Source organism: Gobius niger, assembly GCF_951799975.1.
Source record: "Gobius niger genome assembly, chromosome: 1".
In the NCBI taxonomy this organism is placed as follows: Eukaryota; Metazoa; Chordata; class Actinopteri; order Gobiiformes; family Gobiidae; genus Gobius; species Gobius niger.
The window spans coordinates 12,094,294-12,121,548 of NC_136852.1; the positions used below are offsets into that span (position 1 = coordinate 12,094,294).

General features: G+C 40.4%; 1 protein-coding gene across 2 annotated transcripts in view; it reads right to left on the reverse strand.

Annotated features, from left to right (window-relative positions):
• Positions 1 to 1,611: 1,611 nt before the first annotated feature.
• Positions 1,612 to 27,255, reverse strand: part of pde2a (phosphodiesterase 2A) — a 274,496-nt gene continuing 248,852 nt past the window's right edge. For both annotated transcript variants that reach the window (XM_079573769.1, XM_079573770.1), the window contains exons 14-31: positions 25,464 to 25,575; positions 23,492 to 23,531; positions 21,158 to 21,221; positions 20,979 to 21,057; positions 20,690 to 20,864; positions 17,516 to 17,628; positions 13,419 to 13,496; positions 13,025 to 13,153; positions 12,860 to 12,930; positions 12,002 to 12,124; positions 11,834 to 11,921; positions 10,482 to 10,529; positions 9,865 to 9,939; positions 9,686 to 9,785; positions 5,926 to 6,038; positions 5,536 to 5,574; positions 5,329 to 5,435; positions 1,612 to 3,000 (exon numbers count right to left, since the gene is read on the reverse strand). In XM_079573769.1, coding sequence (XP_079429895.1) covers positions 2,784 to 3,000; positions 5,329 to 5,435; positions 5,536 to 5,574; positions 5,926 to 6,038; positions 9,686 to 9,785; positions 9,865 to 9,939; positions 10,482 to 10,529; positions 11,834 to 11,921; positions 12,002 to 12,124; positions 12,860 to 12,930; positions 13,025 to 13,153; positions 13,419 to 13,496; positions 17,516 to 17,628; positions 20,690 to 20,864; positions 20,979 to 21,057; positions 21,158 to 21,221; positions 23,492 to 23,531; positions 25,464 to 25,575 — 1,771 coding nt within the window. In that variant the 3' untranslated portion in view covers positions 1,612 to 2,783. The remainder of the gene's footprint in view (positions 3,001 to 5,328; positions 5,436 to 5,535; positions 5,575 to 5,925; positions 6,039 to 9,685; positions 9,786 to 9,864; positions 9,940 to 10,481; positions 10,530 to 11,833; positions 11,922 to 12,001; positions 12,125 to 12,859; positions 12,931 to 13,024; positions 13,154 to 13,418; positions 13,497 to 17,515; positions 17,629 to 20,689; positions 20,865 to 20,978; positions 21,058 to 21,157; positions 21,222 to 23,491; positions 23,532 to 25,463; positions 25,576 to 27,255) is intronic.

Below are 27,255 nucleotides of genomic sequence, written 5' to 3' on the forward strand. Positions count from 1 at the left end.
CACACAGTTAATTCACAAATATACATGTTCAGTCATGGCGCTCATTCAGTCCACACTCAAACTATGTTACAGCATACACACTGGACAGGCTCTTGAATTCATTTTAATATATTAAAAGCTCTAAGAAAGGCAGCAGAGATGCGCAATAAGGCATAGAACACACTCAGAGACAAACCTCATATTTATATAACACAGTCTATAGTCTACATTGACACAAACAGATGAGATGGAGTATTAAAGGGCTTGCTCTTTATCTACCAAAAGTATACTCTAAATTAGCTTCGACGAATAATTTATCTGATGTAGGGTGTAGGTTGCATTCACGACATTGTAAATCGAAGTCTCAAAATGGAGCGCAGGGGCCTATAAATAGCTCTAAGGGCCATTTACGTGTTTTGAGAAAAATACATTGAATGGAAAATCCACAAATGTTGGTTCCGATCATTCTTTGATTTAGATGGCGCGCACAAACTTGCCGTTTCAATCTCGTGGTTTGAAGTTCTTTCAGCGATGGCACCAGGAAAACGCAACCATGTTTTATTACCATAGTGGTCAGGTTTGCGTCGTCAAAACTGGGCAGATTTCTGGGATTCCTGGTGCATCCCTCAATAAATTGAGATTATGTACTGGAATTGTTCACATAAGAGTGTTTGGACGCTGCTTTGTATTAGATATATGTGCCAGAAGTGACTCGGTAAATAAAAAAAAAATGTTTTTAGTCAAGTGTTTGTTGATTTGGATGTTGTTTGCTGCTGGTATTCCCTAAAACAGTGGTTCCTTAAGTGGGGGTCGCAAGATAATTTTGAGACACTTTCATTTCTGACATTGAATTTTGTGTAATGTTTTTAATTGAAAAAAGTATATTAAAGTGAAATTAGCAAGGCTGCACAATAATAAAAAAAAATAAAGAAATCAAATATCGTGTTGTGATATTAGGTGATGCAATATCTGTATCGCAACATTACTAAAGTCTTCATTTGACTGAGATCGCCACATTTTTTGCAAACCAGCAAAAAACAATTAAAAATGTGCAAACATCCAGTTTTAGTCAAAGATTTCTTCAATTTTACCCTTGTTTTGATCCTGATTGTCTTTTTGAGGACTTTTGAGAAATTTGTGTTTACATAGAATGCAACATGCATCATGTTGGGCGGCACAGCGGTTAGAAGGTCCTGGGTTCGAGTCCCATCTGGACGGGGCCTTTCTGTGTGGAGTTTGCATTTTCTCCCCGTGTGTGTGTGTGTGTGTGTGTGTGTGTGTGTGTGTGTGTGTGTGTGTGTGTGTGTGTGTGTGTGTGTGTGTGTGTGTGTGTGTGTGTGTGTGTGTGTATGTTTCCTCCAGGTATTCCGGTTTCCCCATCACTAAAACATGTACAATAGGCTCCCCTCTGGGGCCAGGACTCCCCTGAAAAATAGATTCCTAATCTCAGTGGGACTTTCCTGGTTAAAACAAGGTCAATAAAATTTTGAAAAATGGTTTGGTAAAATAACGCAATAATATCGATATTGCACCACCGGATCGAATATCACAAGTTTCTTCAATATCGTGCAGCCCTAGAAATTAGGCAAAACATTTTAAATGTTTTGCTCCTTAAATGATTATAAATGATAATTGCATTTTACAGAAGGGGGACTCGAGTTGTTTGAGTGATTTGAGGATCGCGGCCTGAAAAGTTTGGGAACCTCTGCCCTAAAATGGTGGATTTCTGTGGTATCAATTCATAACTATAATTGACAAAAAAGAGAAAGATAAAATCCACCTTAATTAATTTGCTTTATCTGAGAATACGCTGAACTTTGGCGAGCTTTGTTTCATGTGAATAGTCTCAGTAATTACAAAGATATGATCTATCTACTAGGTCAAAACGTCTATTTGTTAAAAGGAAAATAATACCATTGAACTCTTAGCTGTCCTCCACTTCTGTACTATCGGCTCTAGTGTAGGCGGATGATGACACGAACGCAACCTATTGGGATGACCACACAAACAAGTAAAAGTGAGTGGTGCACAGACGCCCCCAGATTTTCATGTTAAGAGCTATGGCTAGGATTCATGTGTGCCACTGACAGTGATTGTCAAATTGTCCCTAAGGCCCTCGCGAAAAGAACACGGTGACAGAACGTAAAGTAAATGCAAGTTAGGTCGATACACCCGAGAGCTAAATACAAAATAGCATGTGGTATAAAGATCAACTGCAGTCATTTCTTAGCCTTAGAGACCACTGACCCGAAGGAGGAAACGGGAAACCTGTTTTGTGTTGGCACATGCACTTGAAAGCGTCAGATGAGGGGCCGTGTGTGGCGGCGGCGGCGGCAGCGGCGGGAGAGCTGCCTGAATGTGAACGAAGCTAAGCCATAGAAACCGATAAAAGCTACAGATAGAAAACATTTACAGAAAATATAGCACTTAACATTTGAAATAGTAGTCTTCTGAATCTGTCGTGAGCGTCTTGAAACAGGCTGTGCGTTTGTGTTTCAGTGTGTGTTTTTACAATCTTAAAACAGGATCAGTAGTACATGACCTCCAGTACAAACTTTCCCCCATTAAGAGCTGCTGCTGCTGATATAAGGAACAAAGTCACCACCTTCCACATTTCTGGACTTTTTCGGGGAGAGACGGACAACGAACCGGCTTAGGATGAATCCACTTGTCTCGACTTCTTCAGCGTGAAACTTAGTCCTGCGTGACTGCATGGCCTGCTAAAGCATCTAAGTAACAGCACAAAGACCCTTAGAAAAAAGGTACACACTGCCTCTTATTGGACCGCTTCTGCAACGCTGCCTTTAGTCCGCGTCGTCAAGGCAACCGTTGAGGAAGGGGTCGCTCCCGAAGGCGCCCTGGGCCTGCAGCAGCTCGTACTCCTGGTCCAGAATGTCCAGGCTGTTGTTGCTGGGCAGGCCGCGCAGGGTGAACTTGTCGGACACTTTGGTCCACTGCTCCTTGTTCGCCGACACTCGCTCGAACAGTTCGGTGGCTCTGGGGAACAGCTCGGACAACAGCCTGAGGGGACACAAGGGTTTCAGTTTCAGTTTTCATATCTGTGGTCTCAAAGGTTTGATCATTGGCTGCTGGGGAAACTGGAAAGGTCTTGATCCACTCAAAGACGGCACACTTAAAGGAAATATACAGTAAGAGCGTGGCTTGTAAGGGTAGGCGCAAAACAATTAGGAAAAGAGTTACTTTTCCCTACACACAAGTCAACCAAAGCGTTTCACAAGGGACAAGGTGGGTTTACAGTTACACCAATGTATACACTAAAGGATGAAAAAAGTTCCACTTCTAGAAAAAAAGGTATAGGTATAATCCCTTTAAATCAGGGGTGTCAAACATACAGCCCGCAGGCCTGAGATGATGTAATCCGGCCCCTGCCCTGTAGAGCATAAATTCCAGAGTATGCAAAAAAAAAAAAAGTCTCTAGCCCATTCCTGTGCGGAGTTATGAATTTTTAAAGAATAACCAGAATGCTCATTCTAGCCACTAGGGGGCATTACATAAAAAAAAAGAGGAAAAACGTTCCACCTGTGTCCAGCAGAGGGCACTGACATAATAAGAGCTCAGGATATGAACACCACATTATATAGCCACCTAGTAAATGGACAGTCTGCCCCAGGGCGGCTGTGGCTTCAATAACAGCTTACCACCACCGAGTGTGGAGTCAATTAATAATGACTACTATGTAGTACTTTGAGAAACTTGTGACACAGGCTTGTAAAGTGCAATACAAGTGTAAACCGTTGTTATTAATGAAGCTACAGTCAAGTTGGGGCTTTGACCAAATCACAGCTTATTATTCATTCATTGGGAAAAAAAATTCTCTATTATCTGCGGCCCGGGACCCACCATGGGAGCTGAATTTCGGCCCGCGACCCAAAATGAGCACCCCTGCTTTAAACAGTACCCGAGACATATTTTTCCCACAACACTTATTACTTTTACTTAAGTAACTATTTGGGTCATTACTTTTAACACAAGTACATTTATTTGTGTAAAAATGTGTGTAAACATGGACCAAAAAATAAATACATTTAAATAAAGGACTTTTATTTTGTTAGACTCGAGTGCCTCGGACTTTTATTGCTTTTAAAATGAAACAATTTAAAAATCTTAAGCCTGAACTGGTTGCCAGGGCAACTGTATCCCATCTGGTCGAAGGTGAGTCATTAGCAACAAAAGAGTAATGCGTCTGAAAACCTCATTATTCACATTTTTATGAATATCCCAAACTGATTAAAAATACCACTTTTCCACAATAACCTTTATCTAGTATATACAGCCTATACTCTGATTGCGTAGTCAGGTTTCATACGACACACACCACCTGTTTTCCAGACTGCCTTCAGGGAGAGCATTCAAGTCCATCCAAAACCAGGCCAGAACCGGACAAAAGGGAGATAAAGATTGGACAACAGCCTGTCCCCTCAGGCTATACTCACACATCTCTCTGAATTGATATTCTCACGCAGAATACAGACAAACTGAAAGCACATGAACGTGCTACTAAAGGTCGAATCATATTTTACAATCCTGAGTATTTTCAAATATTGGCTATCGGCCGACATCATGCTGCTAAATGGCCGATATCTCCAGAACCGAAAGCGACAGACTTCCCATTTTAGAATTGAAAGAGCTCAGTCAGAGTCTTATATCACAACTCCCTAGGACTCAGATGAGCTGAAAAACCTATTTTTATAATTTATGTTGCAGACTTTTGCTTATCATTTTGGAACCATAAAAGTTAGAGACTTACTGTTTTTGTTTAAGAATCTGCAGATTTTTGTCTTTTAAAGCAGTACTAAGTACTCTTGCCCCTAGAGGCCATAACCACAACTGCAGGCGTTGTAGCAAGTTGCAATTTTTTAACTTATTGACTTGGAGAGTAAATACTACGCTGACAGAAAAGGTGAAGGGAGAGAGAGATGGAAATAATTATTTTCACTCAAACTTGGCTGTAAATACTGTTTAAAGTGAGGCTAGCCCGCAGTTAGCTTTGCCCGTTAGCATGTTAGCTTCTTCTTCGTGATTCTATTAGTGTGTATTGGTGACTCCGGTCCGGTGGCAGTCAAGTTGCAAGCGTGGTTTTCTGGCCAGAGACACCAGGGGAAAACACTTGTAAACACAGGGACAACAAAAAGGATTTATATAAGGTAAACACGTTACTTAGTCAAACTTAGTCAATATTTAGTCAATATTTAGTCAAATTTAGTCAATATTTCATAGATTTCTGTATTTTCCAGATCTGTGTTGACATATTACACGTGGTTATTTATCTAGGCAATAGCTTTTAATTACTTTGGAGAGAGTACAGCTGAATTTAATCGTTTTACTTACTTGTATATTGGCATGGCGATATGTTCCATAAAGCTGATCTGCAGTTCGGGGATGTAGGCCTTCTCTCTGTCCATCATCTCACTGGGTCTGTTCCCCATGGCTTTTTCCTGAGTGCACAACAACACAACAACAGCAACAACTGATGAGATTACTGCGGTGTTCAACAACCCACAGGTGACTCACTTGTAAAATGTAGTCAACACATACCAGATCTCCTTGAGAAAAGAACTCCTTATAGATCAGCTCCTGTTGGGACACACAATACATCAACATCACCATCAATCCGAAACCAATAATTCATGAAATCCACTAAGAAATGTGTTTAGACTTTAGAAAAAGGTATAACAGAGGTGTGGGGCATACATGTGTGGCCAGAGGTGTCCAGAAAAGAGGGCAGACCCAGATTAAGCCTAATCCCAAATGGAATATCACAAAATGAAATATTGTATTATGAGCCGCCATTGATCCACCTCATCTCCTAATCTGCATTGTCCTGAAAATGGGTCACTCATGCTGCTCTCTCGTGGAGTAATCCCTTTGATAGCTGTTACTACACCACTGAGCTGTGTGCAAATGGGAAAGGTCTGTGAAGCCTACAGCGATCTTGCGTGTGGTTTTCCAGCCCTTGGTTTGGTCTGACAGGTCACATGACGTCATCAACAGGCACAGCAGCAGGGAGTGGTGTCTACGGCTTTTTGGGTTATATCCATCTGAAATGAAAAAGGAACACACCGACTTTACTGTGGGAGTTACATATTATCAAGACAGTAAAGGAATGATTTAGATGCAATACTAAAGGGTCTCTCACTTAAACACTGAAGATGAAAATATAATGTATGCAGGTATCTCTATGCCTTATGCGTCAACAAGTATTCCAAAGGTTCGGAGCATCGCAGCCCCCCCATTGCCCCCAAATAATGATGTCATATTTTACAGCTTAAAGGGATTATGCAGAGTTTAAAAATGTTAAAATTAAAATCCTGCACTGTCAAAAAGTTGTTAATTCGGATCTGAAGTGCCGTCATGCATGAGCTTAATATAGAAGCTGCAGTTACGCGTAAGACCTGAGGTGGCAGTAGTGAGTATAAAAATGACCAACTTGCCTCTAGTCCCTTTAAACTTACATAGAAAATAACTGAACGTGGAGGTAAACACTGGGTTTAACCTCTTACCCCACCCACCTTATTTTCGGCTTTACCCAAATCTAAAATCTTTTTGACTGGACAGCAACAGTGTAACGCCTCATTTGAAAAATCTGATTGTAACTTTTTTGTTGTGTTGTTTGCTCTGGAAGCATTTTTGTCTTATTTTCATCTCTTTTTATGACACTGTCTCGTGTTTTCACTTCGCTTCTTGTCACCATTTTGTCCCTCTATTGTCTTGTTGGTTTTTAGTAACTTTTTTGCCAAACTGGAGAAAGTGTGCTCGGTTTCAGGTGGGGGTTTTACCCAAGAACACCATTGCCGGGTGGTTTTCACCTGAACATTTTTATTATGCTGCGTTTATCTGAGTGCCATGAGTCTCTGGGGAGCTTCACCCATGACATCCTTGATGGCATGATCTTCATCCAGCAATAGAGGTAGAAGGTAAAGTAGGTTCTGGGTGGATTCTAGCCAGGATGAGGGTAGAGCCTTCAACAGGGAAGTCTCAAATATCACAGGAATGGGTGGACCAAAACCCAAGTTCCCATTTTCATTTTTTTTCCCTTTTTCTGAAGAACTTTGTTCCCAAATTCCTACATTTTCCAGCTTGGAGCATTTCCATATGGTCCCCTCATGATGCTTTTCTTTCTTTTTGTTAGACATGACACAGTTTAAAATAAAAGAACACTCCTCAAATTTGTCATGTATTGTCATGTTTTGATATATTTTGATAAGTTATTTTTATTGGATGTATTGTCTCGGGTAAAAATCACCCGACGTTAATGATGTTTTGAATTTGAGCAATAGTGTTCTAGGGTTTGTACTACCCGGACCTCACTTTGGAAAGCACCAAAGTAGTTTTTAAATCAAATTTACTCCGAGTACAGTTTACACCTTGCCTGTAAACATTTTTTATACATGTGTGATTGCTCGTTGGTGATTGAAGTAGGTGTGTGTGCCATTTCGGCCAGTGTGCCCCAGGGCAGCTGTGGCTATACATACCCCAAAACTGATTCTGATGGAGTCTGATGGTGATGGGAAGATTGACATTAAAATATTGATTACACTGATACTGATGCAAGTGTTGACAATGTTGATTCTAAATATCAATCAATAGATTAATTTCTTAATATTTTATATAAGAGGTGTTGTGGGCCGTGTATTGAAGTGTATGTGGCGTCGAAGGTCACAGATGTTTGTCAATGCAGTGAAATACACAGAACAGTGTTCAGTACTTTTTTACTTTTCAGTTTCAGTAAATGAACTGCATAAGAGAAAATGGCCTCACTAATTGGTACCGCAAGTGTCTGGAAAAATGCTATTTAAATGAAAGCATTAATATCACTAGTTAATTGCTTGCCACAGTGTAGTAGCTGCAGCATCATTACCCTATAGAAAGATGTAACGGTATGTATTTTAAACAAATTATCATTCAAAGCGTCAAAGATCCATCTGAATTGAGGACATACAAATGGCTGGATAATAATAGAGAGCCGTCCTTCTTGTCAACTGGATGACCAGGAGTGTCCCCTCTGTGACTGACGAGTGACAGTTTGTGAAGTGAAGCCGTTTAGAGGCTTTTAATGACCTAGAATTACTTTAAGAGCTCCAAATTGATTCCTCTGGGAGAAGCTCGCTCAGATGACTTATAATTGCTTGCATTCAGGCGTAACCGCCCACCGGCCACAAGGTTACAGTCAATTATATTACAAGACTGCTGAATGCAACTCCTTCAAATGTGTAAATAGGGCAATACAGGGAGACAAATAAAGCATGGCGTGTGACCAGAATGTCCACCCTGACCTCTAACCCCTCATTCAGTGAACTTTATAGTGGACTATCTAATGCACTTGTACTGCTAGCAATATGGAAACACAAGTACTGATTCTGCAATGAGTGACCAAATTCATGTGCAGTATTAGTATAACTCTTGATGCGGCAAAGATTTAGATTGATGTGGCCTATTTTGACCCATCGATGCTCACTACTATTCAAGGTGCATAGTGGGAAAGTTAGAGTCCACTGCTTTTATCTGAAATGGAACTTAACCATGTCTAAACTGTGATTATACCATGGTGAATTCTCGATTCTGATTGGCTAGAGGGTGTCCGTTATCAGAAAGAACTGGACGCCACTGTTGCTTCCTCGGAGTGCAATATCCCGCTTATACCATGGTCCTGCGAACTGAAACGGTTCACTGAGGCCTGTTTGCTTTTTTTTTTTTTAAGTCCTGGGCAGGAGTTATTTCACTTTTTAAGTTGTTTTAGCTGAAGCAAGTTCCAGCAGTGGAGTGATATAGAACGTGATTTAACTGTTGTTGGGTGCACAACATTATCACTTTTTAACGGACACCCTCCAGCAAATCAGAATCGAGCATTCACCCAGACCATAGATACAGACGGCATGGCGTCATAGAAGAGGGCTTGGCTTCGCCGAGGGGGAAAACAGAATCTTTAGCAAACACACTCTTTTTAGCCATTTTCTGGTGGAATATGGACTTATTTATCACATACAAATGAAGTCAAGTCTAAATCGGGCCCAAATGGATGTTTATTCACAGCAGATTGTTCAGTAGAAGCAAAAAAACGGCATTCGATGCCAACATGTAGCATCATGGGCTGTTGAACCACTTTGCTCCTCCCCATGTCTTTGTATCTTTATTTAGTAGAAAACTATGTTCATAATTCAGCATTTGTTAAAGTAGTTTTTGAATAATTAGATAAAGTTTAGATTTTTCTCAATTGTTTTCCCCCTTAACTGTTTTCAAACATGACCATATATGGGTGATTCTAGAGATGCCGTCTGTAGCTATGGTATACCACTTTTTAACATACAATTGAGCTGGAACTAGCTTCAGGTAAAACCGCTTAAAAAGTGAGATAACTCCTGCCCAGGGACTAAAAAAAAAGAAGCAAACAGGCCCCATTGAAGTTTCAGTTCACAGGACCATGGTATAAGCGGGATAAAGCACTCGTCGTCCTGGTATTTCCGATTAGCATTATCCCTTACTTAATGGACACCCTCCAACCAGTCAGAATCTAGTAATAAACCAAATCTTTACCAATCAAAACCACCTCAGTTAAATGCATTACTAAAGCCTAAATGATCACAAATTCAAATGAATAAAGTCTAAAATGGCAGATGTTTGAGAATCACAGACCGAACAGACGTCAAATTATGGGACGAAGCCACATCCTCCTTCAAAAAACACATACCATCGGCCATCTTCTGCAGCTCTTTGAAAATGCGCAGGTGGTGAGCCAAGTCAGTTGCCAAGATGATATCTCTCATCAAATCCAGCATGCGTTGGTAGTCCTGAAAAACACACACCCACGTCGCTTTACATTGAAGAATACGAACAATCAGGAGGAGAAGGCTGGATTTGATACGTTACCTTTCTATTGAACTTCTCAAAAATGTTGCAGCCGTGAGTATTTAAAATGGCGATGGCCTGGGCAAAGTGATGTCTCTGTCAAGGCACGAATGAATGATTAGTTGTGAAGAAGAGTGAGAGAAAAGGCTGATTTACATAATGCCCTTTGGCTATCACTGAATTAGGTAAGGCTTATACAAGAACTCATCTGAAACATATAAACTACAAGCACTCACACGTCCAACAGGATTAAAAGGGAATTTAAGTTTTATTATGGCCAATAGCAACAACAAGGTGTCACATTTCGGCACATGGTGTGTCTACTTTGAACCAAACTACCTCTATCATCATAAATCTCTTTGCACATGGACTCTTTACAGCACATTACAGCTCTGGGCTCTCGACTCGCTCTTATGCTTCTAATTTGGCCCGGTGGGAAAAATAGTTCTGGCACCCCTGAGAGCACCGACTCTTTTAAACTCTTAATTGTCCTTTTTCCCCTCACAAAGTCAATGGGGAAATGTAATTGGAAATGAACGTTTCTGGTGCTGGTTTTGAGGCGTGCAGCACTGGTGAGCTCAGTAAACTGTATTTCTCGCCCAATAATCCCGTTTTGTCCCCTGTGCCTGTGAGTTTACCTCCATGACTGATCCCTCCGAGCTGTAGAGAGCAGCCAGGACAGATTGCTGCAACAGAAGAACACAGACAAATGAAAACACAGTCTTTTTGTATCGATTTCAAACATCGTGAGCGGTGCTGGAGAGTTGTTTATGTACAGACGCATTATGTTGGGCCTGACAAACAGAGCAACAGATTTTGACAAAGCCACTGCTGATGCGTCTTCAGTCAACATACTGAGCACACAAACACACATGGCTGTTTGCGGAGTTCACACTCGCCGCAGGGTTTTACTACTTTATTTCCCATGTGTTTTCTTACAACTACAATGTGGAACAGATTAATGTAAACATAATAAAGGTAATGTTTGTAATGTGCTCTCGGTGGTTTTAAAAAAAAAGGCGCTACAACTAAACTTGAGTGGCCTTAAGCTGCAGATGAGGAGTTTCACAAGTTTCACTTTTTAAAAGCTAAGAACATTCAGAATTCAGTCATTGAGCTTTAACAGCACTAGCACTTGAGGCAGGACAGTGCTGGGTTTTTAGGATAGAGACCCTTTATGTTTTTTTTTTATACTGGACTTCGCTAACAGATTTGGCAAGTGTGGCACTCAGTGGAACTTCAGACTGGGCAGTCTTCTTAAAGTGATAGTCTGTAAGATTGCAAATTGAGCAAAGTGAGAGCAAAATTTGAAAGTCAATCATACACCCCCTCCACTCAAGAGTGGACCAGAAAGCCATTCCTAGTTTGCAAAATGAGGAAAGCAAGGACAAACTTTCAAAAGTAAACAAGCTCCCGCCCCCCCCATCCTGATTGGCCACACAGGACGGTCCACAGGAAAAGCTCGCCTCATTGGTCAAAGTGATGGCATCAGGGATTCTGGCTAGTTGCTAAAATCAAATGGAGGGACTTTAGCAAAAATATAATTATTATGTTACATAAAAACCCGAGCTCTCTCTGTGTAATCTATTAAATTTGCTACAAAAATGAACTTGGAGATTATCACTTTAAGAGCCAAAAAAACACAACTTCACATTATGTAAAAATGTTTTGGTAATTGTGAAGAAATCAGAATTTAAGTACTTTCAGTTAAAAAACATTTTTAATTGAATATTATTAACTCTTACTACTACTACTAAAAATATTAAATAACTCTTTACTAATAGCCTGACCAGCCATACTCACTTCTTTCTCTTTATATGCATTTGAAATATATTCGAAGGAAAGTCCTCAGTTTAGTAGGATGAAACAAGAACCAGGACCGATCAGGAGTTGTTCTTTTTACCCCCTGCGCACTACAAACTAATCTAAACAAGTGCACACATGTATGAAGATGAAAAGGTCAAAAACTAAAAAGTAAAGTGTTTCTCACAGAGGCGACTTGGAAAGAGTTGTTGGTGCCGCGGTGGTCCAGGTCATGGCACAAACAGGAGACAAAGAGAGCTAAGATCTCAATGTCTCTGGAATGAGAAAACAAACAAACAGGTTGGTTTCTCTTTGTCATGGAGGAACGGGGCGATAAGTGATCCACGGCACTCACTCGAGGTAGTTGGCCAGTCCCAGGTTTTTGTACATAAGGTAGCAGAAGTGTGAGACTGAGAAGGCATGCGTCCAGTTGTGGTAAGGAGGGTCCCGGTAACCTTTCTTCACCATGAGACAGAACCTGCAAACCAAGAAAACAGCCACCATTCAGAGCTTAATTAGAGAGATATAGACGGATAAAACACTGATTAATATATATGAGCTAATATACAGCTTTAAATTCGCAACAGAAAGTGATCTTTTAAAGTTCCTGTACTTATTTATATGAGTTACAAATCAATGAAAGTTTTTCTAGCAACCCAATACTTCATGGTTTTTAAGCACAACTTTCAAGGAGAAACAACGTCACTGTATGTGAACAATTACAACTTTACTGCTTGTTCGCGCTAAGAATTAATGAATAATTAGAGGCATTTTTTCACCAATGGTCTTCTTTTATCCACTTAGATAAAATAAAGAATAGGGCCTTTGAAGTGCTCAAGGACTACGCACGTACTATTGTGTACTTGAAGGATTTTTATTTGTTTTTTAGCATAAACGTGGTATCTGACCTCAGTGCCAAAACTAATTGAAAATGCAAGTGGACGACACAAGTGCTAATTAAAATAGTTCAAAAGAGACGCTGAAACGAATTCAATTTACAAATTACAAGGTCCTTGTGTTAAAAGATATTGTATTTTGTGATGAGAACATGCCGGATTTTTGGTGCCATGTCATTGGTCCGACATCTCATTATTCCGAAAATTTACCATTGAGCAGAGGTGCCATTAGTCTGACATCTCTAACCCAGCAGTGTTGTGGATTAGAGAGCCATGTACAACCATTGGACCTAACCTTAAGGGATTCTCGCACAAACCTCGTCAGAGTGGGTATGTCCATCTTGTATGTGTTGATGAAGCCCATGTCCTCAAACATACTGAGAACCCCCTGTGTGAGAAAGAGACGCATCCAAATACATAATGAATGACACTTTCGAAAAAGGCATGTTTGTATAATGAGCGCCTGTAGCCCGGGCCTGTACCATGGGCGTCGTGTCGTCATTGAGGGAGCGCGGGGTGTACGTGAACTCAGCAAAGCACGGGTGGATCTCCTTCACTGGAACTGGCCCGGTCCCGGTCACCAGCACCTTGGTCACCTCTTCCTCCGAAACCTGAAGCGGACACAAAAAGGAATGAGGAACTAACGAATGCGATGTCATAGTTTTGGCAACAGAACCAATTCAAAACAGTAGTATGCATATTTATAGTACTCAAGACTATTATCTATTACTATCAAGCACTGACTACATTTCTGTGCTTTTGGAGTATCTTTAACCAATGCTACATTACTGTAGCATTGGGGGGCCAGGTTTTGCCCCCGAGCCAGACGTTGCCTTACCCTGGTGCACGTGATGAGACAAAGCAAAGTGATTTTACCTTCATGTGGTACATCATCATCTCATTGGCCAGATGGGACCTGAACTGGGCTTCACCGACTTTCTTGTAGAGAAGAGACTAGAAATGAAAAGTCCAAAAAAGTGAAGATTAATAAATGTTTTTGCTTTAGAAAAATGAATTATTTCAACTAGACTTCTAGTTTTGATTCAATGTTGTATCTAAGATGTTTCAACAGTCATCCAACTATCGCCATCAGCCGTCTATGAGACTGAGCACTGGTCTTATATAAACAGCTGTAGGTGATGAACCATTAGGCCACACCTGTGTCAGGCTGTGTTGCCAGATAACACGGTATACCTCCCTTTGAGGCGATCCCCTTTACTCTAAAAGGGAAACGTTAGCTCTCAAACTTATGAGTCATCACAGCTGACCCTTCTCACTCTGGACACGGACTATACACCCTCTCCCCTCAGGCAGGAGGCTACGGTCCATCCAGACCCACTTGAACAGTTTTTTCCCCTTCGCCATCAGACTCATGAACAAAAACAAGACCCAATAGCTTAGTTAGAGACTTATAGATGTCATCTGCCCTGTTGCATTGTATGGTATGTCCCCACTTAGATCAGGGGCTATATCACTTTATCACTATATCACTTTATACACCTGCACATCTGTAAATACAATCCCGCTGTTGTTCTATGTCAATTGTTGTCGTCCTACCATATTTCAATTCATTTTTTATCTTATTTATTTCAATATTCTTTATGCATGCTCCTATAGCCTTTAAAGATGTATATGTTTTGTGTTGCACGTCTGCATCGTGAAAAATTCTTAGTTTGTGAACCTGTTCTGAAACAACAATGGCAATAAAAACTATTCTGATTATTATTTACATGCTGCCTTCACGTGCTCTGGTAGATGAATCTTTCCAGTTGTGAAGTGGAAGTTACGAGTGCATTGCGTTCAGCATTAATAAACACATCAATACACTGTAAACATATAAATGATCATGAAGTCTTCTGCAAACCGCTGGACTACAGCTTTTTTGATTCTGCTTTTATTGAGAGAAAAAAACCCTAAAAAGCTAAATCATAGTGTCGGCTTCATAGCAATCAGCTACAAGACACAAAAATGTATTATTGCTGCTCTTTGGTGTTGAAAGGTCAAAGGTTATCTCATCTTGGAAACTCGGTCATCAAAAGTATCTCCCAGTTTCCCAGTGGAAAATACGAGAGTGTTAGCACAGCGCTGTAAGTAGAAGACAAATTGTGCCTTAACCCATTTTATTGTCCGGTTTCTGTTTCTTGTCCTTAGTTTTGACTTTGAATAAATGTTTTTTGTTTAAACAATGAATGGCAAGTTTTATAAATAGCACTTTTATAATATGTTTATGGCTCCTATATACTCCTTGTAACGGGGCATCACCAACTCATGTCCACAGAACAGCAGCTTTGACGGCAGGTAACGAACTGTGCAAGGTTTAAAGGTACATTATGGAACTTTTTACACTTTTTATTAGTGAGTATTTCACCTTTCAGTGACCCAGCGGCTGTGTGAGTGGTCAACAGGGGCCTCTATGATGCCGCAGGATCAGTTAATATTAGAGTTTCTGGATGGTTTCCTCTGCTGACGGCCCCTCTCACCAGAAAACCTACAAAACCATTGATCCTGAAGGTTTTTTTTTTTCCACATAAAAAGTTCCATAATGCTGACATCTTTGTTTATGTCTCCAGTTTTACCACAGTTTAAAGTTAAATGTTACACAGCGGGGCTTCAAACACTTGATAAGCTGCAGTGGAGCGAATTATTCATGTGTCTTTAGCATTTGCGTAAACTTCTGGGCGCCCGTAGCTCCTCAAAGGTCAGACCATATCAGCAGCGCACCTAATGATTGCGCGTCATTGAATATCACAGCTGGCGTCTCCCGAGTCCCTCCTCTGCCGATCTTCATCCCGAATGAAATCTCTCTGAATTTCCCCAGAGGCTCCAGCTCACTCGCGCCTTTGACGGAGCATTTTGTGCCCGCTGAAGCGCACTGTTATAGCTGACGGGATCGATCTCTAAACACTACTAACAACCAATCTACAACACATTGCGCAGATGGGAACGGATGCCTTGTCAAGGATACTCTGTGTTCAGTAACGTCGAGCGGCGGCTGCTTCAATCACGTCGCTTTACGAACCGAGTATCGCTAAAAGGTTCTTCAATCAATCAGGAGTTCAAATAAACAACTTGTATATTGTGGAGATACTTCTTTCAGTTCTGGATTAATCATTTGCATTGAACTTCATTGAATGAGAAATGTACACTTCTTTAGTTGAGGACAGCAATGATGTTGTAGGTTCAGTTCAGTTCAGTTCAGTTCAGTTATGCCTTAACACAAACTGTTACCCTTATACAGTGTTATTTTTACAACATATCTTGATATAGCTTTAGTCTTTTGATGAAAATAAAATGTTTTGTCAAGATTTTGTTGATGTATGTCGACTAAATTTAAAATATATTAGTCAATGTTACATAATATTCCATTTAGCTAATTATATTAAGGTGAGACACTGCAGGTGAATAGGGAAAAATGTTAAATTTACAGATATCAATTTGAAACTTTTGCTGTAGATTACTGATAAATGTGAGAAAAAAAATATTGAAAGTTTTCTGTCATTTAATTTTATGCCTAAAAATGCCCAAAACAAATAGAGCTACATTCAGATTTATGGTTTTATTTTATTGATGAATCAGTTACCAAAGACTTTTTCAGAGCGGATTTTGGATATCTTGTTTAGTTTAAAAATGAGATGTTTTTAGTGGAAAAATCAGTAAAAAATGAGTTTTCGCCTTATTTTTTGACATTCAAAACTTGATAAATCAGGCCAGGAATTAGTTATTAAAAAATCCCTCTGAAAAAATCTTCAAAATATTGTTAATTTTAAGTCTTTAGGTGCTACTGACATGGAGATATGTGTTTTGAGAAAAAGGCCCTTGAAATTACGATTTCCAATATAAATTTATGGGGAAACATTGAATCAGTGCAATATTTAAATGTTATTGTGAAGATTAGGTATATGTTTGTTTCTAGGTGAAAGCTTATTATGTTCAGAGACCAGTTTGGCCCAAAGCCTGAAAACTGAAAATCTTGTGTTTTCTTAAAGGCACACTGTGCAACATTTTAGACTGTACTGTTCCCAGCAACACAACACATGATCCTAATGATCAGCTAGACACAAATAACGCTATTTTTGCAGTATAGTCAAAGTATGGAGTTGGATGAGGACCTAACCTATTTAAATCTCATATTTGGCTGTTTTAGTCAACATCTCCATGGAGACGAGCTGGAGACGTCCCCCCTCCCAGTGAAGTTACAGTCGAGTCTTAGGAAACGTGAGCCGCTATTAACAAAAACACATGTTTGTTCGATGTTCTTTTAAGTATTTTTCAAAAATAACTGTAATAAGATAAATGCTTGTATTTTTTTCTGTTTATTGGGTGAAATGTAGCTTTAAATCAAGATCGACTGCTTCATGGAGCTTTTCCCACATGAATTTTAATGCTATGAGGCTCTTTCATACTGTGAAATTCAAAGTTTTGATGTTTTTATTTCCTCTTTTTAAATTTGTGTTTCTTTTTTATTGGTCAATGAAAATATCAGGACATTTAAGTCATAGTTTGAGTCATTATGAACAACACTTGTTAATGAACCTCTTTAACCCAGAGTGCATTTTCTTTAGTTAAGCTTTACCAAAAATCTAAAAGCTTCTCGACCGGAGCTTACAGCCAATAGGCCAGAGTAACGCCTCATTTGAAAGCTAAGACCTACAATACTGATCTAGACTGACCTTTTTCCTTGCGTTGTTGCCGTGTTTTCACTTTATTTTTCATCTTATATTAGTCACTATTTCGTTGAGTTTTTGTTGCACCTATGTCCCTTTTTTTGTCACATTATTTTTTTTGTTGATTATTTTGTGGATTATTTTTTTAATTTTTGGGTCACATTTTGTGGCACTTTCATCCTTGTTTTCTTCTCGTTATTGACGCTATTTTGAGACCTTGTACTTTGTTACGTTCCACCATTGCAGGAAGCGGCTCTTAAGATACATGGCTTTAAAACATTGTACTTCCTGTAGCATGTAAACACTCACATGTGCAATACTTATACCACAGTAGATGGAGAACGCCGTCGCTAGGTCCTCATCAAAGCGGTTGAACCAGGGTCCGTTCATTTTATTCACCAGCTCGGCCACACCAATCACCTCTGCACGGGGACAATTGAGAGGGCGAAGGGAGAAGAGGGAGAAGAGAGATTTTGAGAGAAAACCCAAAAGGACCAAACTGGTAATAATGTGTCTGAGCTCCGGCGTCAAGGACAATGGGGGACAGAGTGCGGCGGCGAGAATCAGCTCGCCTTGTTCAGAGCCAAACTAAGTGCAGTAAAAAAAAATAAAAAAGTTCAGTCAGGCGCTGCAGATGTATTACTTAAGGGCAACAATTTGAGGTAATTTTCAAGGGCGCGCGGTGTGCCCTCAAGATGGAGTGTCGTTCTTGCTCTAGTTCAAAGCACGGGACAAACTGGAGGAGCATGAAGTCCACTCCAAAGGGCACTTTGACTTTGAGGTAATGTGCTATTAGTGGTGTCATGTTTCATAAATTCTGGCTTTTACAACTACTTTTTACACGGCCTAGCACACAAAAAGTCGTCACCTGGATTTTACTAAGAAATAGGTTCGAGCGTCCTATTGGATAAATGCTGCATGTGGATGATTGTCTGACTGTACGAGCCTGTGGGGGCACTGTGTTGATCTGGGGTCGGTGCAGTTGGTCAGGTCAAGGTTGATCAAGACTATGGCTGTTTCTCAATTGCCAGGATCCTTCCTCCGTCTGTCCACTTTGTTGACGTCCTCGTGTCGGCCTGATCCAAAATGGAGCCGCTGAATTTGAGCTCAATTGGAACCTTCGGAGCGAGGGTGTAAAATCATGCCATAAAATGTGAAATTATGCTTTAAAAAACAGTTCATAGCTATTGGCCTACAATTGCAGAGTTAAAGGGATATTTCAGGATTTTTGACACAGGGCCTAATTTCCTAATTATCCAGAGTGTTGCTGATTTCTGGAGATTTTTTGTTGTTGTAATTCATGCAGTTCTTATATATGCAGAGATACGTGGCGCTAGGCTAGTGCAAGGCTAGCACATTTCTATGGTATCAGCTACAGGCAAATCACTTATAACGCCAGACTAACCATATAAATGTCTGTGTCGATAGAGTAATTTTAACCATTTTGCATTTAAAATAACTTATATTTGAGCAGCATCAGCTTCGTGGTTGTATAAGCTACGCAGCGGCGGAGTGATCTGCTAGAAAATAGTCCCTAAAAATGCGATCATTCATGTGATGCAAGGTCAGTTATACTCCAAAAATGATTCTATCGACACAGACATTTACATGGTTAGTCTGGTGTTATAAGTGATTTGCCTCTAGCTGATACCATAGACATGCACTAGCCTTGCACTAGCCTAGCGCCACGTATCTCTTCATATATAAGAACTGCATGAATTACAAAAAAAATATCTCCAGAAATCATCAACACTCTGGATAACTAAATGAGGCCCTATGTCAAAAATCCTGAAATATCCCTTTAACAACCACAGGCCTCTCAATAAATAGGCATATTCATTAAGATTAACTTTATGTAAACCTCATTTTTACATCTTCACTTGCTTTCAACACTTCTGCCAAACGTGGAACAAAACCTTTTATAGGGAGTACAAACAAAGGCATGGTTGCAGTGCATCATAGGTAATATTCGGCTCTAAAAGGCAGTGGAGGATCCATAGGTTTTTCCTTCATAAATGAGCCAAACGGAGGAGTCGAGCTGCGAGGGGGTGAGTGGTCCAAGTGAATTGGAACACCACTTGGCGGAGCTGTGATGACATGGATTCCGTTCGAAGGAGCCGAGACGCTGAGGATCCTGGCAATTGGGAAACAAAACAGCCTATGTGCCCAAAGAATGAGATCAGCTGACTACCTGAACATCCTGAATGACCAGATTATTCCATCTATCTCTTTTCTTCCGCTTTATCCGGAGCCAGGTTGCAGAGCAGTCTGAGCAGAGACTTCTCTATCCACGCACACTTCCTCCATCTGTTCTGGGGGGATCCCAAGGCGACACAAGGCCAAAGACATATTCCCTCCAGCGTGTCCAGGCTCTTCCTGCCAGGAACACCGAGGAGGCATCCAAACAGACGCTCGAGCCACCTCAGCTGGCTCCTCTCCTTCAGGTTATTCCATTAATGGATGTCTTCATCCCTAATGGCATGTTCCAAGATGACAATGCCAGGATTCATCAGGCTCACATTGTGAAAGAGCGGTTGAGGGAGCATGAGACATCATTTTACACATGGATCTGCCGCCACACAGTCCAGATCTCAACCCCATTGAGAATCTTTGGGATGTGCTGGAGAAGTGATCACACTCTCCCATCATCAATGCAATACAATACTTGGTGGAAAATGTCTGCAACGCTGGATGGAAACCTTTGAATTTGCTGAAGCTTATTGAAACAATGCCACACAGTGAATCAGTGCTGTTATTGAAGCTAAAGGTGAGGTTTTTTTGGGGTGACTTTTTTTGGTCAGGCAGTGTACTTTAAGTTTCACTTAAAAGTGCATTATGGAACTTCAGCACAGATTTAACCTTTCAGTGACCCAGTGGCAGTATGCATGGCTAGCTGGCTAGAATCAATTTTATTTCAGGCTTTTTTAGGGTTTGTGGTAGGTTTTCTGGTTGGAATGATTATGTATACCATGGACACAAATCCATCTGCAGTGAAAACCTACCAGAAACCCTAAGAAGAATTGATCCTGGAGCTAACTAAAGGCCCCCGGGATGGAAAGTAAAGACCCCATTTTTACCACCCATACAACCACTGATGTGTACCTGTCTGGTCTTTGTGTGTGCCCTCAGTCACGCAAAACGACCAAAGATGTTGCTAGCATTTGGCCTCTCCCAGCATGTTCCTATAGCTCCAAACGAGGGAGAAGTTGGAAGCTACCACGCTCTTCCACGGGCACAAAGACCAGACAGGTACGCATCAACTCGTCTAAGCTCAGGTAAAAACATATCTCAGAATAGAATATCGGTGGCCAGTTCCTTTGAAATATCATCATTAAGGCCAGCAGAGGGCGCACTTTGTCTTGTTGTACACAAAGAGAGAATGACAACAAATAGGGTCACATCTTTGGTGGAGGTTCGGGTGAAACTTTCAGTGTGGAACAGAGAATTGATAAACGACATGTAACACGATGAAAGTGCAGGTACCGTTCGTTTCGTCTTTGATGGGGAAGCAGAGGATGTTTCGAGTCCTGAAGCCCGTGCTGTCGTCCACCCCGCGGTAGAAAAGCGGGTGTGAGTAGGCGTCTTTGATGTTCAGGATCTGACCGGTCGTCGCCACGTGACCCGCGATGCCCTGGTCAGCCGGGATCCGGAACTCTTTCTGCAAGACCAAAGAGTGGATAAATCGCGGGCAAGTAAGAAGTACTACTCAATACTTCTTAGTTGTCCAGTTGTTTTGTTTGTACTGGATTGAATAAGCTGTGAATTGACCTACCTCTTCATCACTGACCACTCCATCAAACACCTTCGCCACCAGCTCATGGCTCAGACGGTCCAGGAGGAACACCGAACAGCTGCAGATATAAAAACCATCCCGTCACATTTCAATTGAGGTCATTTCGTTGCCGCTATTCAATCACTGACACAGACACAAGCTTTGAACACAGATCTTACATCTCCGCTCCACTCAGGTTCCTGGCCTCCACTATAATTTCCTGTAACAGCACCGACACGTCATCTGCAGGAATCAAAGACAGAGCGAGAGAGGATTGTGAACGAAAGATACAAGCCAAAACAAGAGAAGACATAAAGAGAAGACCGGAAGCCCTGTCAGGTCAGGTGGGGATACAGTATAACAGGCCCATATAGATGTGTCTTTTAATTCATTGTATTATTATAGTGTAGCAGCCTGACACTCAAATAACTGAATTTCTTTTCATCAAAGTTTATATTCTGCAATGCGGTAAAAGTCCAAGGTGAAAAACTAATGAAAGCCTCGAGTCTGAGCACGATTTTGCTGTTTAACCTCTTAACTGAGCAGATTTTCTTTAGTTCAGCTTTATCCAACTCTTAAAGCTTCTCGACTGGAGCTCACAGCCTGTAGGCCAGAGGATCGCCTTTTCTGTTGTCGCTGATTTTTTTGTGGCTGTCTTGTTGATTTTCTGTTGTTTTTTCATCACTCTTTAGTCGTGCTATTCTTGTTGTGTCGTTGCTTTTCCAGCTTGTTTTTGATGCTCTTTTGCTTCATTTTTGTCACATTTGGGAAGTGTTTTTGTTTGTTCTCGTCTTTTATAACAGCTCTTTCGTCGAATTGCGTTGTTTTTTGTTGCTTTTTCCTGCGCTTTTTTGTCACGTTTCTGTCACTTTTCCTGTTGCTTTTTCACCACTCTTTACTCATGTGCTTTTGTCGCTTTTTTATTGTGTTATTGCTTCTTTTCCAGCACGTTTTTGTTGCTCTTTTGACAATTTTTTGCTTTTAGATTTGGGTAATGCCAAATTGGAGAAAATGGGCTCGGTTCAAGTGAAGGTTAAGACGTTAACTATTTATAATAATAGCAATAAACATTTCAGATTTTAGACTTAAAGAGACTATACGTAGTTTAAAAATGTTAAAACCAAGTATTTTCCTCCCCCTACATGTTCCAGCCATGTCCTAATGTGTAGAATGAGCCCTGACCTGTTCACCACGACTGCCTCTGAAAATCCTGCACTGTCACTCAAATAATTCTAACTTCATGCACGAGCTTAATATAGAGGCTGCAGTTACACGTATAACCTGAGGTGGCAGTAGTGAGTATAAAAATGACCCACTTGCATCTAGTCCCTTTAAACTTAACAATTAGGGCTTAGAAAAAAATTGTTTCAGGAAGGTTTTGGACGAGGTTGTAACAATACGACTCAAAAAAGTTGATTATCAAAATTATTATTTTTATCTAAGCCAGGGGTTGTCAAACTCATTTTGGGTCGCGGGCTGAAATTCAGCTCCCATGGTGGGTCGCGGGCCGCATATAATAAATTTTTCCAATAAATGAACAATAATAAGCTGTTATTTGGTCAAAGCCCCAACTTGACTGTAGCTTCATTAATAACAATGGTTTACACTTGTATTGCACTTTACAAGCCTGTGTCACAAGTTTCTCAAAGAACTACATAGTAGTCATTATTCATTCACTCCTTACTTGGTGGTGGTAAGCTGTTATTGAAGCCACAGCCGCCCTGGGGCAGACTGTCCATTTACCATGTGGCTATATAATGTGATGTTCATATCCTGAGCTCTTATTATATGTGTGCCCTCTGCTGGACACATGTGGAACTTGTTTCCTCTTTTTTTTTATGTAATGCCCCCTAGTGGCTAGAATGAGCATTCTGGTTATTCTTTAAAAATTCATAACTCCGCACAGGAATGAGCTAGAGACTTTTTTTTTTTTTACTCTACAGGGCAGGGGTCGGATTAAATCATCAAATTAAAAATCAAATTTTGTCAAAGCAAGACTTGATAAAATACTAAATCAAGACCAAAGACAGACTCAAAATGAAAAAAATGAGGAAAGTCATGACTAAAAACTTGTCAGTCAGATGGAAAACTTCCGTGGTATGTACAGTAACTAGTATGCACAGTATATAGTGCAGGCCTGATGATAACATAAACAGAGGTACTTCCTGCTACAACTTCCCCAACCCACTGCATATATAATAACTTTGCAAATCACACAAGAAACCGGACAGTGGGAGGCAGTTTGCTTTTCCACTCACTCCCAATCGCCGCCAGACGATAGTGTTCTCCGCGGATTATAATCAGACGGTAATTACGGGAAGGAAAGGTGGAGCCATCCTTTTTAATGCCCTTTTGATTTTATGACTACGATCCGGCGTGTAATCACCTTTCAGGTCAGCGATATCTCATTTAATTATGCGCGCCATTAGTTTCACAAGGCAATTACTGACAAATCGACTATTAACGCAAAGTGTCCTTTTTACGAGACAGACCGGGGGATAAAAGGAGCGTACCCAAGTGTGTGAAGAGGTTCTTGGCCACTTGCAGCAGAGCCTGTGGGGAGAGACAATGGACATGAATGAGTTCTCGTGGAATGATATGCAAATTTAAGGGTGTAGTATTAATGTGAAGATAATATAAGATAGCCTTTATTGATTACACAATGGAGAAATGTACTTGTTACATTCAGCTCTTAGAAACACTCAGGGTGTGCAAATAGGCAGGAAAAGGTCCAATGTGCTTTATTTACTTCAGCAGACTCGTGGGTGAAAAGGGAAATGTTGAGGTTTGAAACTTTTCCTGTTACTGACGTTATTATCAGAAAGATTTGTGGAATGATTTCATATGAAAATAAGGCAATATCTAAATAGAGCCAGGATTAATAGGTTTATCCTTGACTTTAAATGTAGTCATCACTAGAAAATATCAGTGAAATAAATAAATAATAAATGGAAGCTGAATATATCAAGCTTGGAGTAAATATTGAAAAATCCTAAATGAAGTCACTGTCACTACCCTGGCCCGGAAGCATGATCCGTCCGGAAGTTCTATAACGCCCTGAGGCATTCAAGTGACTCGGTAAAATATAATGCGAAACATTTGACGATATTGCAGATTAATGTTTAAGGAGCCTATCAGGTAGAGTAAGGTGGAGGAAACAAGAAACATAACATTCAGGTTCAGAATTAAGAGTTGAAAATGTAAAAAACCCTTAAATAAAATAAAGTTATTTTCAAACTAAAATTAAATATTTGCTTCCATTTTAATGTTTTGGATCAGTTTGCTCTCACCTGGAAACAAATAAATGATGTAATATTAACAATAAGGAGCGTATATTCACTGACTCATCATTTCTCCTCGGGGAAATTGTGAGTTCAAAATACATTGTTCACACATTGTGATGAGCATAGTTATATCACAAAGCATCACATTAGGACAAAGAAGGGAAAAACAGTCCTTAAATTCGGCATTTTCACCGAGTCACTTGAATGCACTTGGCTACCGAGGCTAATGCTAGCAATATAAAAAAGCATTCTTGTCTCTATTCTTCTTTTCCCCAATTTTAGCATATAAATACATAATATCAATTGAAACCGTAATAAGCTTTATAATTAAAAATATTGTTTAAAACAATAAGTATCGTGTTTCTGGCTCCAGACCGGATGCCCCTGGGACGGCCAGGGCTGAGAGTCACTTTTGCCTTGTCGCCATGGAACTGTCGTCAGTTACAAAATGTTTCCATAGTTACCAGGCAAAAGTGACTTCATTTTGTTCTGCAGCTCAGTCTTGTGAAGTATGAATGAGCCTCTACATTGTTGGAAGGATTTTTCAATATTTACTCCAAGCCTGATTTATTCAGGTTTGATGCGCCAAAAAACAAGGTGAAAATGTGTCCATTTATTTATTTATTTCACTGATATTTTCCACTGATAACCACATTTAAAGTCTAGGACAAACCCATTAATCCTGGCTCTATCCATATTTAGATGAATGAGTATGAATGAGCCTTAATAAGAACGAGAAAATGTGAAAAATAAGAACCATTGGATACAATTTCCCAAATAAATCTAAAGAAAAAAACAACTTTGAATCAGTGCAATAATTATACTGTATCGACAAGATTAGGCAATTTACTCGTTGAATAGAGTTTTGCCTTTTATAGAGTGAATGGAAAACAAGGATAATCCAGACATAATTTCTGAGCATACAAAGGCTTGGAGAGCAGAAATAACTATTGTTGCCTAATATGAGAAGGAAAGGCTTTCTATAGAGGCAGTTTGAGCTCTGAAATTATCCCATTGAATCCACTGCAGCTTGATAACACAGCGGAGATTTTAGAAGAACATTGACTGAATATGCAGGATTTATTAAACATGGTGAGACTTAACACAGATGCAAATATATTTTTAACAGGAATGACACGGTTAAAGTGGCAAATACATCGATTTTAGGACTTTTCATGTGTGTGTGACAGTGCGTTCTTACTTGGCATTCCACTTTGAGCTTCTGTTCTTTCTGAAAGGCCAAAGTTGACGTGAGGACAGTGGAGGTGTAGCAGAAGCAGTGCTGGATGGCGTGCTCGTCTGCCTCCGTGTGTCTGGAGAATGAAAAACACAAAGAACGGTATTGCACACTTTATTATCTGGTGTTTTGACCCGTCCTTCAATGTCTCAGAGCCACCCGTCAGGAGCAGTGGGGCAATAACGGCACCTCCAGCTTGGCATATTAGACTGTGAGTAATATCCTGCAGTTTCCACCATTCACCAACAGAGGGCAGTGCTAGATTACAGACTCGGCGCATGTCGCTTCAGCTCCAGGCGCTTTATCGCCCAGAGAATCCTGCAAATCCTCAAACAGGAGCGAAACGCATTTTCCAGGAATCGAACTGGTCTGAGGGATTTGGTCCTGCGGCAGTGGTCGATCGCAGCCTCATAAAGCTCATGATGAGATGAGGTCTGCGGGCTGTGGAGGTTTAGCTGCGGATCCTATGGGCCTTCAAACTGCATTTCAAACACGACACGTTTTCAGAAAGACCTGGTTTGAAATAGTTTATGGGGAAACAGCACAGGTGCCATTTCAGTTTCATGGTTATAGGTTGAGTTCACGACATTCTAAAATATCATGCTATAGCCTAATATCAGCTGGAGCAGGGGCCGGTACGACTCAATGGGAGAGACACAGTTTTAGAGAGGAAAAACCAAACAGAAAACCTGCAAATGTTTTCCCTTATATCATTATTTGGAAGTGTTTGGATCCACATTCATCTTACGGCATTGAGCTCATCATTTTGGATTTTGACTCCAACTTTTGAACACCTTTATGAGACAGTGATTTAACCTTAATTCACATGTGCCGAGAGGGAAGACATTGAATTTTATGATACTTTTTGTTTCATGTGGATCGGTCCAGCCATTACAGGGATATTAACCACAGATGAACCTAAAATTCAGCCTTTTGACGGTTTCGGTTACTTTTGATACAGGGTGGCTTGTGTTTCCCCCACTATATTAAACTTAAACCTGTGAGCGTCTCAGCAACAGAGCCTCCTCCAGAGACAGATAAAAGAAAATGCCCGACTTAAAATCTCTTTGAAAAAACAACTTAAACATTAGCTGACAGTAAATCAGACCTGCACTCAGTTTAGCCTCTTAAAGTGATATTTCAGGATTTTTGACACAGGGCCTCATTTCCTAGTTATCCTGAGTGTTAAATGGTGCTAAGCTAGGGCTAGGCTAGGGCATGTCTATGGTAACTAGTAGCCTGAATTAAAAACAGTTTGACCCAAGCACAGTGCACCTGAGGCAAATCACTTATAACACCAGACTACCCATATAGATGTCTGTGTTGACTGAACCATTTTGAAATATAACCATTTTGCATTTAAACTAACTATTTGAGCAGCTTCCTGGTTGTTAGCTACGCAGCGGCGGAGTGATCTGCTAGGTTGCCGGATCTGCAGTAGTTTGTTTACCTGTGGCCGGCATTACTACACGTGGATTTCACAAAGGAGCTTTCTACAAATTAGATATGGCAACGTTTGGAGGACGACCCCATGATTTTGAAGAGGTTTTTGAATGCAGGCTATTAGTTACCGTAGACATGCGCTAGCCTAGCACTAGCCTAGCACCACTAAACTCTTCAAATATAAGGACAGCATGAATAATAGAAAAAAAAAGAAAGAAAACATCTCCAGAAATCAACAACACTCTGGATAACTAGGAAATGAGGCCCTACATCAAAAATCCTGAAATATCCCTTTAACCCCCCTTTAACCAAG